This window comes from Rhinatrema bivittatum, chromosome 3 (assembly GCF_901001135.1).
Source record: "Rhinatrema bivittatum chromosome 3, aRhiBiv1.1, whole genome shotgun sequence".
Lineage (NCBI taxonomy): Eukaryota > Metazoa > Chordata > Amphibia > Gymnophiona > Rhinatrematidae > Rhinatrema > Rhinatrema bivittatum.
The window spans coordinates 159,712,711-159,734,172 of NC_042617.1; the positions used below are offsets into that span (position 1 = coordinate 159,712,711).

The 21,462-nt window shown below is 44.5% G+C and overlaps 1 protein-coding gene across 5 annotated transcripts in view; it reads right to left on the reverse strand.

Annotated features, from left to right (window-relative positions):
* RASGRP3 (RAS guanyl releasing protein 3) overlaps positions 1-21,462 on the reverse strand; it is a 305,296-nt gene that overhangs the window by 81,777 nt on the left and 202,057 nt on the right. For all 5 annotated transcript variants that reach the window (XM_029593882.1, XM_029593881.1, XM_029593880.1 and 2 more), the window contains 3 exons: positions 17,827-18,102; positions 9,088-9,165; positions 3,868-3,981 (listed from right to left, as the gene is read on the reverse strand). In XM_029593882.1, coding sequence (XP_029449742.1) covers positions 3,868-3,981; positions 9,088-9,165; positions 17,827-18,102 — 468 coding nt within the window. The remainder of the gene's footprint in view (positions 1-3,867; positions 3,982-9,087; positions 9,166-17,826; positions 18,103-21,462) is intronic.

Below are 21,462 nucleotides of genomic sequence, written 5' to 3' on the forward strand. Positions count from 1 at the left end.
CTATTCTTATCGGCTACCCCTACTACATTGGCTATTCATCTGTTTTGCATTCAGTTCAAATGTTTCTTCTCACCTACAAGTGTATTCACTCTTCAACTCCATGCTACCTCTCCTCTCTTATATCTCCTTATGTCTCCCCTTGTAATCTTTGTTCATCAGACAAGCTACTCTTCTCTTTTCCCATCTTATCCATTGCTAATTCTAGATTCCACATTTTCTATCTTGCATGTCTATGGAACATTATGCTACAAATGGCCTTCTTGAATTGGAACATCTTGATTCCCTTTCTATAGCCATATTCAAGCCTCATCTCAATACCCATTTCTTTGAGATTGCTTCTAAATATAAAACCATTGTCTCTTCCAGATCATAACTTTTTCAATTTAAACATGTCTACTGTAATAGTTAAGTGAGTCCTAAAAATATTTCTTTTTTTTTTTGTGTGTCTTGAAATAGTTAAAATGGTTAAGATCCTTTTTAAAAAAAGAATGCCAGGGTAATGTCATTGGGCCTTTGGCACTTCACTTAAAGACTTATTTTGGCCCTCCAGCGACATGGTACTGCTTCCTCTCCTAATTTGCCTGCACTCCACGGTTGCATGGCCATACCTGGGACCACATGTCCAGACTTACTTGGCTTATACTAAGACATTACAGGAGTCTCTAAATCTTTCAGACTGCTGGCGGTGCTACCATTTGAAGTTGGATGGCTCTGAATTTGCTCCAATTCTTTTTAATGAATCCTCCATCCTTAACTGAACACCTACCTTGCACCCACTGCTGTCTCTCTCACTTATTCTAATCTTTATGCCCTGCCTCTGTGCACCAAACAGGCAGGTTGGTGTTTTCAACCTGAGAATGCCACATTTTGGGCAAACTGTACTGACATAATGACAGTGATCAACAAGAAAGGGTCCTATTGTGTGGTGAAATATTGCTTATCTACAAGTGGTTTTACATGCACTTGGGCGCGGGAAGGGAAAGTATGCTTTAGGATTTCATTCATAAAGTAGGTGCAAAGCCCCCGAGCTAGTTTTTAGAGAGATTTTCTGCAGGCAGTATTGTTGCCCTATCTGTTTCCTCCTCTCTGAAATGAAGAAGGAGGTCTCAAAATAAAACTGGTTAGAATCCAAGGGACCTTCCCTTATTACCAGAAGCCAACAAATCTAACCCTGCAGCTTTTGAGATGCTGAAGAATGGGAGATAGGGAAAAAGCTTTCCATTCTACGCAATACTACAACCAACCCTTCAGCAGTTTGATCTAATATCTTTGCCAGAATTTGTGAGGTATTTGGATCAGATTAAGACTTCTTTTGGCCTGAATCCTTGACCCTCTTAGGCAATTCTAAATTTCCTAATATTGTAATTACTTGGTTATTAGGGATTGTAAATGCATCTTTAACTGAGGGAAGGTACCAGCTGTTTAATAAACAATCTTTATTACTCCAATTTTGAACAATAAGACCTTGGATTCACGTCTTTGCTATAATTAGTGGCCCATATCAATCACAGTTTTAATTTTTATCCAAAGTCATTAAAAAAGTGGTCACTTTTCAAATTTCTGAGTATTTGGATAATGAGGCAATTTTGGATTGTAATCAAGCAGGTTTCACCCTGGCTGTAGCACCAAAATGGTATTAATTTCTCTAATAATTAGCTTTGATGGTCAGGAAGGAACCAATGACTTTGGTGCTACTAGATCTTTCCAGTGTCTGAGATCTTGTTGATTATGCTCTCTTCCCATCACATTGTTGGTTACTTGGCTTGAAAGGGATTGTGATCAACTGGATAACTTCCTTCTTATCAAGCAGAATATATTCAGTGCGTATTGGAGGTATCATATCTACCCCTTGAGAAATTTTGTGTGTGGTACCTCTCAAGGTTCATCCTTGTTCCCACTTCTTTTTAACTTGTATGTACAGCCTTCGAGAAAATAAATTCATTAGTTTGGCTTCACCATCTAGCTATATTCAGATGATATGCTTCTGATAGTTCCATTAGGAAAAGATCCTGAAGCTATGATCCGCTGACTGAATGAATGTTTGATAGAAGTAATGGCATGGTTGTTTGTGTTAGGATTTTGTCTGTTATACATTCTTATCCTACCTTCATGATGCCTTTCCACCAGCAGAGGCCCTCAATATGCCTCACATCTAACCTTGCTAAACTCCTCCTTTCTGCCCTTGCAACGCCAGACCCAGCCCTATGTAAATCTGCCTTGCCAGAAGCTCCTTGTCTTCTCATGGTTTCACTTCTGGCTCTGTGACCTGACCCTTGTTCTTGTTTTGCCTTGTTGCCTATGCACCTTCTGCCTTGCCTTGTGGCCTATGGGCCTTTTGCTTTACCTTACCTTTAGGCCTTTGCTCCTTCTGCCTTGCCTTGCTTTAAGGTCCTCGGGCCTACCCTGCCTTGTTCTCTGTTTTGAGGCTTTTGGCCTATTCTCTCTTGAATCCTGCCTTAAGGCCTATTCCAGCTGTTCCAAGCCTTTTTGCCTTCGGCTTCTGTGTTCTTTGTTTGGTGTTTCCCTTGTCTGCCTTGTCTAAGTCTTGCCCTAGTTTGCCTTGTTCTGTCTCTTCCATTATCCAGTCTTACTTGTATCAGAGTCCTGTCCTTGCCTTATCTCACCCTTGTCTTGTCTAGTTCCAGGTACTGCTTAGTGTCCAGCCTGCCAAGCCCGCTCTACCTTGTCTGCGTTATCCAGTCTGCCAAGCCTGCCCAGCCTTGTTTTGTCTGCCAAACCTGCCTGCCTTGCCCAAGCCTTGTCTCCAGACTGCCTTGTCCAAGCCTTGCCTTTGTGGATGCACCAGTATGATGTACTGCCACCGAAGAGACCTACTGGCCCGTAAAACCCAAGGGTTCAACCTGCAGGGAGGAGTCTAGCTAGGCAGAAGACTGGTCCTTGACTTGTCCCAAATCCTGCCTTGCAGTCCTGTGCCACTCCCCAGGTGAGTTTCCCAGACTCCGAGTCCCAAAACAGTTTGATAGTTACTTGGTGCTAAACTCTGATAACATGGTTCTTTAAATGTGTGTGGATTGCAGAGGTTACCATAAGTTGATAGATTTGTTATTATGCCAATATCAGAAGTAAAATCTCTGGGTGTTAGATTTGATTCAGCTTTAAGCTTGGATTTACATATAACTAGTGTTGTTCATAACAATTATTGATAATTGATGTTGGTGAGACAACTGCACCCATTCCTTCAGTGGAGTGCATTGAAGTCTATTGTCTATGCCTTGATCATGTCTCAACTTGAGTATTGAAATGCTCTATATATAGGCCTGCTGGCCTTCAGTTAATATAGAATATTGCAGCAAGGATAGTCACGGGTAGTTTATGATGCACATCAGGCATGCTTTGGTGAATCAAATTGCATAGGCTTTGATAGTGGCATTTCATGTGTTGCACAGAAAGTGTCCTCCTCATCTTGAAAACAGATTTCAGTGGTATACTCCTTCAAGATCTTTACAATTTGGACAGGTCAGGCTATTATTGCTTTGCCGATACACTCTATTTACCATGTGAGATTGCATTCTCAGGCCTTTTCTACTTTGGCTCTCCAGTTATGGAATACTATTCCTCCTTATATTTGGTTGGAAAGAAGTTCAAGACCTGGTTCTTTCACCAGCTGTAGGATATTCCTGGCTCTGTTTGGTGTCTGTTACCCTGTGTACCTTAGACCATAGGATTGTTTTATTTTATTTTCATTTTATAATGCAATTTAATACATGTTTTGTTTTTGTTATAGTATTGCTACTGTTTCCAATTGCACACTGCTTTGGGCTGCCTGATTTGGCTTGGAAGGCAGTATAGAAGAGATTTTAAATAAATAAAAATAAATACATAAAAATGATTTTCCTACATACTCACATCAACTAACTTCCTTATATGTTTGTTAATGACTGTGGGGTCAGGTTTGGGAGTCACTCCAGAAGCCCAATCCAATGGCACTACTGGCTTGTTGGGAGTTGTTGGAGAGGTAGGCTGTAAACAAATAAAATAATATTACCACTAATGAACTATATTTATGTAATGTGCAATACCATATCAATCTTTAAAAATACTATAGAGAAAATAAATGTCACTTAAAATTTGCTGGACCAATTATTTGCATTGATTGTTCCCAGTTTTATGTTTCTCCTTGTTCCTGTGCTTTGGTTAAAAGTGCTAATTACTGCCTATAGATACTGTACTGAATAAAAGATGAAATGGAAATGATTAAGAAGTAAACTAACTCTTCTTTTTTGATCTCAGGTCTATTTGAATGAAACTCAATTTAAATCCTTTCCTGTGAGCACACTGAAACAAAGCTGTAATGAGAAAAGCTAAATTATTTTCCCAAGGGAAGTTAGCACATTATTTTTCATTTTTCAAGCTAATAAAATTGCATTCTCTATATCAACCATCTCAAATATTATGATTCTAATTAGTTTGATTACCATCTTTGATGAGGACAATTTTTAAAGCAATTTTCCCTGGTAAAATGGCTTGGCTGAAAATTGCCCTCCTGTTCCAGTTTAAAAGTGTGCGGGAACTTCTCTGTGCACTTTTAGCCAGGATATAAAGGGATGTCCCCAGGGGCATGTTTAGGTCAAGGGAGGGAAATGGCATGTGTGCATTTGAAAAGCCAAAGGACGTGTGCTAAGTTACCCCCCTCTCTCCCCTCGGTCGCCCATATAAAGAGCAGACTGTTATGACCGTCGGTCGCAGATGGCTGCGACTGCGTCTACTCACGTCCTGCACCATCCTGTTTCCGTCTCCAGGCCTGCTCCCGGCAGGGGCTAGTCTTTGCCGCCGCATACCCCATGGTTCCTCGTGGCGTTAGGGATGCCTCCGCTACCAGGCTCTCTTTTGAAGCTACCACGGTGGGAACCTCGGGGGTGTCCCTGATTGATGATGTCATTGGATCAGGGTTCTTAAACTCCACCTTCGCCCCCAGCTAGCTGACTTGGCAGCGAGTTCCATCGCTACTCTACGAGCTCCTGTCTCCACTGAACATGTGGTGATGTTACCGGACCCTTTGTGGACTCTGGACCCTGGCTGGTACCCGCTCCTCAGGGGCCAGCATGCGCTCTCTATGGAGACTTGGTCTCCTGGCTTTCCCCGCTCCCTGGGCTGGCCCTGCGCCTTCAGAAGTCCTATTCTGCCAGCTCCCTGCTCCTCAGGGCTGCCTCTGGGAATGCCTTCACCATTTGGGAGTTCTATCTCCGTGCTTCCCCGCTCCTCGGAGCAGTGCCTACATTCGACACCAGAGACTGTTGTGCTTCCCTGCTCCTCGGGGCAGTACCCTTATTCTACCACCGGTAACTGCTGTTACCTCCCACTCCTTGGGCTTGTCTACGTCATAACCTGGAGACCTGACTCAGGCTTCCCCACTCCGCGGGTTAGCCTACATCATCGCATCAGTACCTCCCTCGCTGCGCAGCTTTGCCATTTTTAGTGCTTGCACATTGCAGATGCTACTTTCCAAAGGAAAACAACACTCAATGGCTTCTCTTTTGAAAACTGGCTGCAATGCCCATGGGCTAAATGTATCCCTATACATTGCAAACAACACAGGCTGTCCAAAAATACATACGATAAACACTAAATACACTGTTTGGATCAATTTTAATTCCATTTAGGGTATGACAAATAAGAACAGAGAGAGAGAGAGGTATTTATTCATCAATGGAGGTGATACAACTGATAGCCAAAATGAACAATATTTCTTGCCCCTTAAATATCTGTCCACTGCCATTATATGAGTATCTAGGACATACATCTCTCCCTGCATCCAACCTTTTACAGCAACCTTACCAAACATACACAATAAACTCACTAACACCGGATTGGAATCAAAATAGGCCACAGCTTTATTACAACATATAACCAGGAGCCCGAGCTGATTGTACACCAAAGGATGACTAGCCCACATTGATCATCCGCCACCATCCAGCAAGATAGCACGTTCATGCCACCGGCATTTTGACGCCACAGCTTACACCACCCCCACCTCCACCCAGTAAGGGAGCTGTGCATGGAACACTTGCACCCAATTGTTCCAGCGCACAATTCCCACACCTGACCATCCGGTCAGGTCAACAAACCATTCAGCATAACGCTGAACTCAAACCAGCTCGGGCAACCCACGACCCTCCACCAATGTGACCAGGAAAACCCTCGAACACAAGTAAAATACAAAGGGGCGGATTTTAACAGCCCTGCTCACGTAAATCCGCCTGGATTTACGCGAGCAGGGACCTGCGTGCCGGTGCGCCTATGTTCAATAGGCCTACCGGCGCGCGCAGAGCCCCGGGACTCGCGTAAGTACCGGGGTTTTCTGAGGGGGCGTGTCGGGGGCGTGTCAGGGGCGGGACCGAGCGGCGCCCCGTTTTCGGGGCGGGACGCGGCATTTCGGGGGCGTGGTTTCGGCCCGGGGCGGTCCGGGGGCGTGGCCGCGCCCTACGGAACCGCCCCCGGGTCGCGTCTAGGCGCACCAGCGGCCCGCTGGCGCGTGGGGATTTACTTCTCCCTCTGGGAGGCGTAAATCCCCCAACAAAGGTAGGGGGGGTTTAGACAGGGCCGGGGGGGGGTGGGTTAGGTAGAGGAAGGGAGGGGAAGGTGAGGGGAGGGCGTTAGCGAATTCCCTCCGAGGCCGCTCCGATTTCGGAGCGGCCTTGGAGGGAACGGCGGCAGGCTGCGCGGCTCAGCGCGTGCCAGCTACACGGAATAGGCAGCCTTGCGCGCGCCGATCCAGGATTTTAGCGGATACGCGCGGCTACGCGCGTATCTACTAAAATCCCGCGTACTTTTGTTGGCGCCTGGAGCACCAACAAAAGTACGCGAACGCGCCATTTTTGAAAATCTACCCCAAAGGAACAGAAGGACGGGTGGGAGGGATGCAGCTGCAGGGATGACAGCAGGCAGGCGAGGATTCAGCCTGCAGATGTCCAGACTCCCGGGCCAAACTCTTCCCCCATTCCCTACCTCCCTAGCAACCCCCAGCCAATCTGCACTTCCTCAAAATACAATTTTACTTTTAAACTATCTAAGCTGGACTGTACCCTAACTGTCAGGGAACTGACACACCAACTGCCAGCCTCCCCACCCCCACTCGCTTTGAAGCCACCCGAGGTGAGCCTGGCACTCACATTACCCATGGCAGACAGTTATACGACCTGCCGTCCTCACAATTTGAAAATAATAAGAGATGTTCCTCCATTTTTTAAAAATAAGAAGGGCAAGAAGTATTATTCATTTTGGCTATCAGTTGCAGTTGAATCACCTCCACTGAGGAACAGATGCCATGTCGTTTCCATCCCCCGACCTATACTTGTTCCTGCCGGTGCAAATTTTAAAGGCTTGCACAATCCATGTACATGATAGCAGTGGGTTGCAATTCTGTGATTTCTCATCATTTATGATGACCTTTGATTTCTGAAAATTTTATCCCCCCACCCCCCTTCAGTTTTTTCTCAAAATGTACTCCCTAGAACAGCTGCCAGCATGTTTTTGTGCCGGTGAATATTTCTCTCTTTCCACTCATTCTGATATGTCTTGTGAAGTGCTTTGACTTCTATCTGCGCTCTGACAGGTGCATTGGTGATACCCCTAATCAGCACAACTCCCTCCAACTCCCTCCACTCCCACGTCTCCTTCCCTCCCCTACCCACTGTAAGGTTGCATCATCTGCAGCATGTCTTAGCTTGCCAAGCATCTTATTATTATTTCCCTGTGTTTGTTTCACTAATAAACATGTGTCCTGCCCTTGCAGTTCACTCTCTAGTTTGAATCCTAGACAGTGACTTTCCCAACAGCTGCAAAGCTGGCCCACACATCACAACAGATGAACAGCTTTTCCCAATGGAAGACAGGTGCCATTTTTTTGCAGTTCATGGCTTCTAAGCCAGGTAAGTAGGGCAAGAAATAGAAAGAGAAAGAATGTAGATAGCAGTCAAACCACCTCACAAGAAGAATCGGAACTAGTGTAAAGAGAGAAACACTCACTGGCATAAAAACATGCCACTGGCTCTTCTAAGGTATACTTATAATTTAAAAACAGAATTTTTAATCAAAAGAAAACATGAAATGCAAAATTACAAAAATAACTTTTTACAAAACGTGAAAACCAACAAAATATTGTCAGATTTTCAATCTTTTTGTTTTGAGAATGAAATGAAACTAAATAGGAAATTTTGTCTCATTTCCTAGTTTGTTTCTCCCGAATGCCAGTCTCTAGTAACTGCCGCTTCATGCAAGTTACCCTCAAGCCTTATGTTATGTTAAGGGTAGTAATATTAACCAAGCACTGTCAACATTTTTTTACAGAGTGAGCGCAGCAATTAAATGTGTGGTGATGTTTTGATAAGACTCTCCAACTAGAACTGTGTGAAAAATTTGAACATAAAGGAATAGCTGGTGAAGTTTACTAGTTCAATTTTCAGTAAGTTAAATTGTAAACTTTTGGGAGGTTCATCCTGCAAAATACGGAAATGTTATTTGAATCAAAGCACCTGAACAGAAGATCAAAGTTTCATGCGTACATTCTTTTCAACATTTAATAGTGCTTAAGAATAGAATTTGGAAGAATAAAATGTAGAGATAGTTCAATATTTCATTGAAATACGTGACAGTAAAAGACTATTGACAGGGAGAAAATATTTCAGTTTTTGACCAATTGAGAACACTTCCCTTCCATAAGAAGTTGGCAACTCTGCGCAAATTCCTAATTTATGAAACAATAAAAGTATTCACTAAAAATGATGAAGGAAAGGATAGCAATGCAAGTAGCATGCATGAAACACCAACAGAAAATTATTGTGAAAATGCATTGAATATTTTAAGATATATTCACCAGGGAACAAATTGCACATGTCAAATCTGAAAAACGTTGCAAATTCATGAAAACTATTTTGACCTGAACAGAAAATTTATCAAAATGTATTTTACCATAAAACCAGGATACACTTTGATAAAATCATCCTGTACTTGCATATTTGTGAACACAGCAATAATCACTTTTTGAGGCAATTTATTCAATCATCTTTTAAGTCAAGGGTTACAATGAATTGTACTGTAATTCATTGAAAGAAAAAGAAAATATCTCACCGATTTAGAATTCCTTGGCTCAAGCACCAGTGAAAGCTTATAAATATCATCTTCTGTGTGATAGAGGTCCAGAGAAAGCTACGCAAAAAAAAAACCAGACATGAATCACTGCAGTCAGATCAGGTTTGTAAGTGTATGAGTGAAGTTGAAATTTCTTTCCATCAAAGCTTAACCTGTAATCCAGCAATGGTAACATAAATCCAGAAGACACCTTCAGCAGGTCCATTGCTTTAAATGGAGTCACCCATGGATGCAATTGTTACCAAATGATTTCCTGTCATCAGAGCAGACTAAGCCAGTTTTGATTTGAATCCATTGCATTTAAGGACTTTGCAAGCCAAATATCCATATGGCTCTGCCTGTCCAGATAACATGCAAACTGGTTTGGCACCCTTGCTGTAGCAGATTCTTTTGCCCAGTGACTGCCTCATCTGTGGATCCTTGTGAGGACCTGCATCCTTTTAAGAGTTAGCACTGCACAGAACGATTCTGAATCAAGTCTCCCAAGCACCTCACTTTTTTTTTTTTCTAATAAGGATTACCTTCCAACTATTTGAGTGAAGAAATACTGTATGTGAGCTGTGTCACCTCATCTTATTCTGAAATCCCCTGCATTCTGAGGCCTTCCAAGGTCAGCATGGAAACTGCGGAATACACCGGAATACACCGGAATGCTATGGCTTTGTGATGTTTATGCTGGTGTGAGGAGTCTCTGAAATATGTCAGATGTTGGTGATCCCTCTAGGATTAAATTGAAATTTGGAGAAAAGTTCCAGAAATTATTCTTTTGTGGATTTTAAAGATGGCATTACTGTATCTGCAGTTTGTGTTGGAGCTAGTCAAGAAAAGTATTAAGATAGTCCAATGAAAAGGTATCACCTCATTTTTTTTCTTTTATTTCTATGCGTCCAAGTTATCTAACACAGCTACCATACTACTTTATTCAAAATTTAGCACTAAAGCAATTTTCTGCTAAAAGAAGGTAGTATAATTTATCTCTTTGTAACTTTAATATGATATTTAAAAAGGTAACAGCTAGGGAAAAGAGTGGGTCTTTCTGTTTAACCTTTGTTTGTGGTCCTCAGTTGATAATTTGTAGGGATGTGCTTATGTTGGAAACGAAACAGGGAATTTCAACAAAATTTTCCTTTTCGTTGCATTTCGTTTTGAAAACGAAACCAAAAGTGACATTTTGTTTGTTTTCATTTCCTTGTACTTTCAAATAAGAGTAAGACCCTCCCCCCAATTGCGATTTCAAGTCACCCCTGCCCCACCAGCTCACCATTTCAAAATAGCACCAATGTTCTCTTAGGCTGGTACCATTTTGTTGTACGGTGGTATATCTGTTCCTACCTACAGGGGTACCCCCATACAACAAAATGGTACTAGCCTCAGGGCTTACCAGCACCATTTGGAAGCAGAGATTAGGGGAAAATTGGGGGAAGGGGGGAGCACTGCCGGCGAGGCAGGGGAGCTTTGTTAGTGGCAGGGACAGAGAGGAAATGGGTGAGACAGGCCTGACATTTTTTCTTTTTGTTTTCTTTCATTTCTTTTAAATGAAATGAAATGAAACAAACCAGCAAATATGAAACAAGAAAAGGAAAATAGTGAAATGGAAAACCAAACAAAACAAAAAACTGTTCAGTGTGCCTCCATAATAATTTGTTTCTATTTTATCTTTCACAATGACTGTGGATTATTTTCAAACCACGTGGAATGTGTCATTTGAAATTGTTCAGCAAATGATCCGTCATTCAAAGTGATTTTTTTTCAGTTATATGATTTGTGTTGTATTCCAGATGAATTTCTGTATTAGCCCAAATTTAAGCCAAGGTTTTCTTTAGAAATGTGTTTCAAAAACCCACCTCATGACCGGCCTGGAAGCCCGGTGGCTCATTGCCATGCAGAAGACCCTCTCTGTTCAAACCCCGTGTCTAGTCTTCTGCTCCCTGGGTTGGATGGGGCTGGGGCAGAGGCAGCACTCACAGCCCCTGGGGAGAGGGAGCTCTGGTCATGACTCAAAGGTAATGCCCAGTAGACAGGTTTCAGGGCTAGAAGGAGCCCTGTTGAATGGCCCTTGGCCCGGGAATGTAACTGCAAGGACCAGACAGTGGAGTGTGGTGCATAAAATAGCAGAAAAAAACAAAGTTACCAGATCCCAGCCTTGGATCTGAATGAAAGAAAACCTAAAGGAGCAGGAAGAAGCTGCGGGGGGCGAAACAAAGCAAAATCAAAAACCTACCTCCACTCCTTTTAGAGGCAATGAGAAGCTGCCTCTTTGAAAATAACATTTTATTTGAAGCAATATACTATACAGCCCTCCTGACAGACAGATTTTAAGAATTTGCCATTTAGCGAAGCAAGCTGCAAGTGTGGCTGCAATTTTCTCCCCAAATCCCACAATAATCGCATGGGAGGTTTTCCTTGGAAAATGTGCTCGCAGTTCAGTGGGCACAACGTACCCGTGGGACTGCAAGCCCCGTGTTCGGTTTTAAAAACTGCCCCAAAAGATTTATTTCACTGTAAATTGGGATGAATTACTTTGTTTTTAGACCTTATGGCATTTCTAAAAGAAAATGATATACACAGGCAAAAGCACATTAAACAAGACCAGTCACCACAGATTCTGAGGCTCTTGTACCACAGGCAGGGGTGCAACAGGTACAACTTCACAGGGTGGCCAGGTGATGAAGACCAGGGAGCATGGAGGGAGACGCTCAGGGGTTGGCAGGAAAAAGAGAAAGCTGAAGGGGCCAGTGGCTGAAGCAGCTAGAACTGAAAGGACCAGCAGCAGTAGGACAGGGAGCCACAGGGCTGGCAGCAATGGGAGAGGGAGCAGTATGGCCAGCAGTAGCACAAAAGAAAAAAAAAACAACCCTCAGGACCAGCAGAGGTGGTGGGAGTGAGAGGAATCCACCATGGCATAGGGCAGCATTTTTAAGTTTTTGAAAGGGCAGCAAAGTAGCTCATACAGACCCTGGTCACAGGTTTCTATTATCCCCTCATTTTAGGAACCAAGCATATGTGAAGTTAAGAAGAACATAAGAAATTTATTTATTTATTTATAATTTTTATATACCGATGTTCCTGTAAAGAATACATATCGCACCGGTTTACAAGGAACTGAACAGTCGCCTCCAGGGCGGAAATTGCCATGCTGAGTCAAACCAAGGGTCCATCAAGCCCAGCATCCTATTTTCAACAGAGGCCAAACCAGGCGACAAGAACCTGGCAATTACCCAAACACCAACCAATCAGAAAGCTCAATTAACTGGCATCTAGCACTGCAGCTGTTTGGTTTTGTTTTTTTACCTTCAGAACTGCACAGGAGGGCAGGTACTTCTGCAGGGTGGGGAGCACACACATACATACTGTTTTATTGCCCTGCAGCACCACACCGAGCTGGGACTGCTTATATCAACCCTTAAAGGCAAGAGGGGAAGCAGAGCTGGGGGGGGAGGGAGATCACTAGGGAAGAGGGAAGGGTTGGGGGAAGGGAGATGGGGCGTAGGGGAGGAGGAGCAGTAGAGAAAAAGAGAGCTTTGTTTAAGCAGGACAAGTGGCTGATGTTCAGAGGGTGGCAAGACGGACCCCACAACAAATCTCAGTACTGGCACTAGGGAAAAAAGAGAGCTGATTTTAAGCAGCACAAAGATAGTGCTTGCATGGGGTAGAGGGAGAACACTGGGGAAGGGAGGGCATTTGGGGGTGGTGAAACAGACCGCACACCACACCTCCAGTTCTGGCACTTTTTTCCTAGGAAAAAAAGTACCAATCTCACCTGTCCTGCAAAGTGGCTACCAGTACTCTATCAACAAATGGAGGACAGAAGCAAAAGTGTGTTGTTTTGAGGATCATGCAGAAACTGGACATGATAAATTGCCTGGAGAAAGGAGAAAGTGGAAGCAAGTTGATCCATGAATTTAATGTCAGCTTCTCTACAGTCCACAGCAGCAAGGCGCAGAAGGCAGAGTTACTACAGTTTGTGCTAAATTCTGAGCTTCTCAACTTTGTGTCAAGGATAAAGGCATTTCAACACCATTCTCAGATAGCATACCAGCTAACAGAGCTTTTACTGTATTTCAGTTTCTAGGGGCTACTTTTAGCAGAGTGAGTTACAAGGGCGAGGATCATAATGCAGGAATGGTACAAAGTTATGTGATGAAAATTCAGAAGCTGATATTTATGGTTCAGGATTGACAAGACAGGGCAGAACCTTATAGACTGGAGAACAGCAAGGAGCAACATTTTGGGCAATCTGGGAAGCCTATTTCACAGGGTGGAGTTGAGAAGAGGAAAAACTTGTAAACAAGGAATTGCTTCCTTGATTCAGGGAGTCAGAGGGGAGTATGTCATGCCAGGCCCTCATTAAACCTTCCAATAGAAGTGTTTTCCAGTGCACAATGTTTATTTCCCTCCCCCACCCCGAAAATGTTTTAGAGGAAGGTGGTGTTTTACTTATTTTCAAAAATTGTTCTTTCTTTTTCTCTAAAATGCGAGATCTTGAAATTTATTATTTTCACTTCTAAAAACGCAAGCATATACTCGAGTTTGGATACATTGGATATCGCATAGTTATTTATTTTGTCACAAGAAAACTAGCACTGAGCTTTTTTCTTTCTTTCTTTGTTTTGCAGTAAAACATTTCAAATTCCGTTCGCAAAGAGAGCTCTGATGAGATCAGAATGTGCCATGGGTGCTTTTGGCAGAGACAGCATAAAGTTCTCCTTAATTTACTTTCACATTGTCTAGGTTGGTTTCACCAGTCTAAAATGGTGTGGGACTTTCCAATCATTTGCATACATTTACAAAAGTTTAATAAAAAAAATTTATTTGATCTAAAAATTATTCTTATTTATTTATTTTATTTATTTAGAACTTTTCTATACCGACTTTCCAGTAACAGAATTACTGATCAATTCGGTTTACAATTTGAACAATAACAACAGTGACAAGTAAATGTCTTACAAGGAACAGGAAGAAAATAACTTGGAAATAAATATGTGGGTTGATTACATAAAAAGTACTATATACAAATAGTACTATATACAAATATATACAAAGCCTAAAGGTGGGTAGAGGCACTAAACAATGGCGTTGGACTGTCAAGAGGGTGGGTATTGGGATTTGGACTGCCAAGGAGTTGGAGTTGGTTAGACAATTCTTGTGGCATTGATGCAAGTCTTCCACATTCGTTTCACTTCTGCGTCAGATGAGCAATCGTTCTGAAGGGTTTTACCTGAATTCTTATCTATACTATGTAGGAGGGTGAGGGGAACTGTAAGTATTACATTTAACATAAGAACATAAGAATTGCCATGGTGGCTCAGAGCAAGCTCCATGAAGCCCAGCATTCTCTCTCTGACAGTGGCCAATCCAGGTCGCAAGTACCTGGAAGATCCCATAAAGTAGATCCAATTCTTGTTATTCCCAGGGATATTAATAGCTTTCCTTAGTCTACCTGATTAATAATGTGTTAAGGACTTTTCCTCCAGGAACCTATCTAAACCTCTTTTCAGCCCTGCTATGCCAAGGTGTTTGCACTGATATCAAAGCTAATGGGATAGGGCCGATGAGGTGAATTTTAAAAACCCAGCTCATGCAATAATTAGGGGCTGTGCGAATAAGTCGGGCTCATGCACGTCGAGCAGGTTTTAAAAGCCGCCGAGATACACGCATATCTCCTGCAGCGCGCACATCTCGAAAGTTTTCAAAAAGAAGCAGGGAGTGGACAATATGGTCTGGGCATTAGCATGAGCTTTTCTGGGTGTGAACCCGAGATGTGCACATAAATACTTATGCGCCCTGGGCACGCGCCAAGGTCCCCTGCCGCGTAACTTTACTTCTGCTACGGCTGATGTAAGTTAAGAATTAAAGAAAACTAGGCAGGTCTTCATGGTTTTAAGGGTCAGGGCTAACTGGGGGAAGTGAAAGTTATTAAATTAGGAAGGCTTAGAGGACCTACTATTGGATTTCGTGGACCCTTGAGCCGGCTGGGACAGGTAATGGCGCACTGTGTGAGGACCCACAGTGGAGGTCGAAGCCGGGAGGCGGCACAGGACAGGAGACCGGACGAATCTTCACCACTGGAAGCCCGAGATCCCCCCGGGAGGAGCCCGTGAGAACCCGAGCCGCTTGGACTTACGTGCGGTCTCCTGTGGGTGAGTCTTGAAGAGGAGTCCCGGAATCCTGAGGAGTACCGAAGCTGGAGCCAGGAGACCAACTGGAACTTCACCACTGGAAGCCCGAGGTCCCCGCAGGAGGAGGCCATGAGGACCCGAGCCACTTAGACTTAGGCGGGGCCTCCTGGACGTCGCGGAATGGGAGACTGAGAGCAAGTTGAAGTCAGGAACCAGGAGCAGAAGCCGAAGACAAAGCCAGGGACGAGGCTGAAGTCAGAAGCCAGGGTCAAAGTTGAAGTCAGAAGCCAGGGACAAAGAATATCAACTAGCAACCTCTGGGAGCAGAGGGAACCTCGTTGCAAGGCAAGGGAGAGATTGCCAAGCAAGCTTAAATACTGGCAGTGTCTGACGTCACTACAGGAGGTGGAGCTGTCCTTTCCCACTCTGGTCGCTTTAAATTGTAGAGCCCCTGTGCGAGCGCACGCCTAGGGGGGCGGGGCCAGCTGCCGAGCGTCGGCGGCATCCAGGAGAGAGAGGCCGCGGGCTGGGCCTAGCGAGTCCCAGATGAAGCATCGCGGTCTCTGGAGCGGCTTGGGGTAAGTGAGGGGGCCGGCCGTGGACCTCCGCGGTCCGGATCGTAACACCTATCTCTTAACTGGAGCTGACCTAGTAAAATTGGGAATGGTGTTGGCTTGTGCCCTTTTTAAAATCCCGATTTATGTGAGATTTGCGCACACATGTGCGTGCCCACTTAAAATTTGGTGTACATGTGCGCGTGGGCAGGCTATGTTATAACATATGCACATATTCGCATAAAGGGCCAGATCTTAAAAAATACGCGCGGGCGTAGATTTGTTCGCGCAACCCGGCATGCATGTTATAAAATCCGGGGTTGGTGCGTGCAAGGGTGTCCACACTTGTGCACCTTGTGAGCGCCAAGCCCAAGGGGAGCCCCAATGGCTTTCCCTGTTCCCTCCAAGGCCGCTTCGAAATCGTAAGATACGCGCGTAACCCCTGAAAAGCTGCTCCTGTCAGCCCCTGCATGTGCCGAGCGCAAGCCCTGGGACACGCATATGTCCTGGGGCTTGCAAAAAGGGGCAGGGTGTGGGCAGTCTGGGGCGGGGTGGGGGCGGGGCGTGGTGGGGCCTGAGCCTCCAGGCACAGCAGCCATTTGCCGCTGTGCCCGGGATCACGGGCTGGCCATCGGCCGCCACGCATAACTTCTTCAACAAAGGTAAGGAGGGGTTCTAGGTAGGGCTGGGGGGCGGGTGAGGTAGGGGAAGGTGCGGGGGAGGGGGGGCGGCGGAAGGAAAGTTTCCTCCGAGGCCGCTCCGATTTCGGAGGGAATGGAGGCAGGCTGTGCGGCTCAGCGCGAGCAAGTTGCACGATTGTGCACCCCCTTGCGCGCCGACTCTGGATTTTATAACATGCGCGGGGCTGCGTGCGCATGTTATAAAATCGGGCGTAGATTTGTTTGCGCCGGGTTGCGCGAAGAAATCTGCGCCTGCGCGCAGGTTTTTAAAATCTGCCCCTAAATGTATAGCGCTAGGACTTAACCTCTACTCACATATTCCATAGTTTATAAAAGTAAAAAGCTTTCACACACACATATATACATGTTCAAAAAGGGGTGGTCCAGGAACATTCCGGGGGTGGGGCTAACAGTTACGCACATTTGTTGCTATTTTAAAAGACACTTACTTGCATCCATTATCCAGCTTACTTGCTTACTTTTACACCTGCTAAGTGATATTAAACATGTTTATTTTGTAGTACAGACTGGGTGGGAGGTCTGAGTGTACTGGGGAGGTTCAGGCTCAAGAACCAGGAGGGTCTTGATGACCTGGATAAGGACGGGGTGAACTGATGGACTAATTGGTAAACTGGTGAATTTCTTTGACACACGCATGTTTTAAAATTGGCCGACTTATTATGTGTAAATCGGGACATACTTAAGTCCTAGTTTACTTTCTTGCATGAAATATATGCATATATATATATTTAAAATAGGTGGGTAAAGTTTGTGCATTCGGTCCATTGGTATACGTGGTTTCAATGCATTGCATGTATTCACGCATACATTGTGTGGTAGAACTATGTCTGTTTTATAAAACGCGTAAATATCATAAGCACATACTATAAAATACTATAGCAAACATGCGCGCATATATGCCACTGTTGTTTGAAAGTTACACTCGCATTTTCCAATGTTTGGGGAGAGGTGTTTGGGTCCAGCCACAAAACTGAAGAAATCTATTACAGTAATACTGGATGAGTTCATCAACAGATGAATAGTTATTATTAAACTGAGATCAACCAGTCATGATCAAAAGCATAAGCACTGTTTCTTCCCATGGTGCACTCATTAATGGGATTTAACAATACCATTTTGAGTAGTCTTGATTTCTACTTTTCTTGCAAAATTACAGTCAGTCACTTTAGAAAGAGGAGAAAACTGAGGTTAACACCAGCATTCACTATAGGCTGGGAAACCTGTGCAAAGGACCATTTTTCTATTAAATGTAATCATTAACACACAACAAAATAATAAACAAGTATTGCACATGTTCAAATAATCATGGAAGGGTGTAGAAAATGAGATGAAGCTGATCCTTACTGTTAACAGGTTAATTAAATCCATATTGGGTTCTAAGTGGTGAGATGCACTCTGTAGAGAAACCAGTTCATTCAGGGTAAAGTACAGCTGCTGCATTTTCACAATGTTCACTTTGGTCTCGTCTATCCAGTCTGGAAAGATGACATGAACAGCTATCAAGTCTTTCAAATGAACCCCTAAGATGGGGATTTTGAACCCATCACAGTCAGCAAAGGCTTTGCGGTAGCTGCAGTAGTTTCCATTGGAGGAGACCAACTCAGTCATTTCATTCCAGTCCTATTGAAGGCAAAATGAATCCATGAGAATGTTTATGAACCATTACAGAAAATGTTCAATGTCTCTTTAACTCAAAACAAGAAGGAACTACAGCACATAGGAGCTGCAGCACCTAAGAAAATTTTATTCAGGTAATCAGTTGCAATTTTCTTCCTATTCTTAAAAAATAATCACTATCCTGACTTGTAGCATTGCTTTTCATTGGTTTTCATGTTTTGTTTCGAAAACAAACAAAAAAAAGTCATCCACTGGGCCTAGGGACTAGGCCAAGGCCCAAAGCAGGAGCCATGGACTACACCTGATTGTGATACTGGTACGTTGGCCTGGGCCCGAGGCTGGATAGTGGTGGCTTGACACAGGGGCTGCGGCTTATGCCCAAGTGCAATGCCAGGGTCTCAGCCTAGGCCTGGGCCCAACTCTGGGGCCTTGGACAAGATTCAAGCAAAGGCTCAGACTTGAAAAATGTTGCTGGGGCCGGGAAACTTCCCAGCTTACACTTATCTTGTCCATCAGAAATCCAATGCAGTATCCCAGGCCCAGGCCTGATGATGGAACCCAGCCCAGAGATCAGGTCCTGACACCTGTGTTTTGGCCCATGCCCAAGGATGGGTCCCAATGCCTTAGTCTAGGCCTATGCCAAGGCCCAGAACCAGGCCCAATGCTGAGGCCTGGTCTGAAGGTTGAGCCCAGATACCTGGCCCTCGGCCCAAGCCCAGGCTTGATGTCGGGCCCTCGGCCTAGGCTCAAACACAAACAGAGGCCTGAAGGCTAGAGACCAGGTCTCGTACATTCTCGTCCTCTTCTTACTTCTTCAAAATTATGGCATCTTCTGGGGACGTGCCAGAGTAAATTAACTCCAGTGCCTTCCTCTACAGTGGAGGGCACTATTTTGGAGTACAGAACTTTAAATGAACTGCCGTAGACCACAATGGTGCCCTCTGTGGAGGAGGAAGGAGCTGGAGCTAAATTACTCCGGTGCTCCCCCCCAGTGAATGCTGTCATTTTGAAAAAAAAAGAAGAAAGAAGAGGATGTTAACATACAAAGCCTGGGCTCAGCCTCTGGGCCTGGGCCTTTGCTGAGGCCCAGGTATTGGGATCTGGCCTCTGAATTGGACCTTGGCATCAGACCTAGACCCAGCCCTTGGCCTAAGCCCAGGCCCAAGCATCAGGACCTAGCCTCTGTGCCAGGCCCTGGTATCAGGTCTAGGCCGAGGCATAAGGACTAGGCATTCAAGCATGTCCTTTGCTTAGAGCCTAGAGCACGGTCAAAGCGATCTACCGTGGATTAGATCTACACAAGGCTTTGTTCAGGGCCTAGGCCTCGTTAGCTCCCCCCACCCCCGTACCAGGTAAGTGGGGGCTGGGAAGCATCCTGGCCCCATCATTTTTCCAGGTGGGAATGATGGGTGGTGGGGACTGGAGGCCTCGGGAGGCCCTGTCTTTTTAAATTCATTTTTGGGCTGTTTTTTTTTTTTAATGTTTATTTTGTTTTTGTAAACTAAAGAAAATTAAATAAATATTAAACAAAATTAAAAAAACACCCCAATAACAAAATTAAAAAACAAAAACAAATTTTTTCCTAGCACATCCCTAGTACTTAATCAAGTATAATGTGAAGACCGCAGAGGTTAGAAAAATAGAGTTGTCAACTGGATCCAGATTTTCAGAACAGTTGATCCAGTTCTGATTTTACCACAGTGCATGTAGGGACTTGAAGTTCTGATTTTCCTATTGTTTTCCCTAAGAAAAACAAGACCTCAGTTCTCTGCATTCAGTAGAGTAAAACCAGGATAAGATCAGCCTGTGCTAAAAATCTGGAACCAGTTGCAACCCTCGTAAAGAATTATTATATATAAAAGTATTTAACTAAGAAGTGATCTTGGGTTTTCCAGAAATTACTGTATTGAGTTCATATAGCAATTGTACATGATAACTGGATGAATTTATATATGGTGTTTGACTTTTCTTACTTAACCAAAATCAAATAAATGCCTAACTGTGGATTCTAAAGATAGTTGAAGTAGGCATGATGTCTTCTCTAAACCAAACTATGAAGAGTATATAATAGGGCAATGTTTCCTAATCCATTCTGGAGTTACGCCTCATCAGTCAGGTTTACAGGATATCCACAATTAGGGCCAGTACAAGGATAAGAACATATATAAGAACATAATATATGCCATATTGGGTCAGACTAAGGGTCCATCAAGCCCAGTTTCCTTTTTCCAACAGTGGCCAATCCAAGTCACAAATACCTGGCAAATACCCAAACATTAGATAGATCACAAGCTACTATTGCTTATTAATTACCGTCATAGCAGTTTATGGATTTATCCTCTAGGAACTTATCCAAACCCTTTTTTAAACCCAGTAACACTAACTGCTGTAATCACATCCTCTGGCAATGAATTCCAGAGTTTAACTATGCGCTAAGGGGTAGATTTTCAAAGAGTTACGCGCGTAACCCCCGAAAACCTACCCCAAACCCCCCCTGCGAGCGCCGAGCCTATCTTACATAGGCTGCCGGCACGCACAAAGCCTCAGGACGCGCATAAGTCCCAGGGCTTTCCTGGGGGGCGTGTTGGGGGGCGTGCCGCGGCCAGCGTGTCAGGGGCATGTCGGGGTGTGTCGTGGCTGGCGCGTCATCGGGTGCATTCCGGGGGCGTGGCCACGGCCTCCGGACCAGCCCCCGGACCATGGCGCACCGGCAGCTGGCCCGGCGCACGCAAGTTATGCCTGCCTCGGGCAGGCATAACTTGTGCAACAAAGGTAGGGGGGGGTTTATATAGGGCCGGGGAGTGGGTTAGGTAGGGGAAGGAGGAGAAGGTGCAGGGGAGGGGTGGAGGGAACGGAGAAAGGCTGCACGGCTCAGCGCACGCAGGCTGCGGATTTTGGGCAGCCTTGCATGCGCCGACCCCGGATTTTAACAGATATGCGCGGCTATGCACGTATCTATTGAAATCCGGTGTACTTTTGTTTGCGCCTGGTGCGTGAACAAAAGTACGCGCGCGTGTAGTTTTATAAAATCTGCCCCAAGTGAAAAAGATTTTTCTACAATTTGTTTTAAATGAGCTACTTGCTAACTTCATGGAGTGCTCCCTGGTCCTATTATCTGAGAGGGTAAATAACTGATATACATTAACTTGTTCAAGAATTTTTGTGATTTTGTAGACTTCTATCATATCCCCCCTCAGTCGTCTCTTTAGCCTTTCCTCATAGGGCATTCGTTCCATGCCCCTTATCAATTTGGTCGCCCTTCTCTGCACTTTCTCCAGTGCAGCTATATCCTTTTTGAGATGTGGTGACCAGAACTGCCCATGGAACTCAAGATGCAGTCTCACCATAGAGCGATATAGAAGC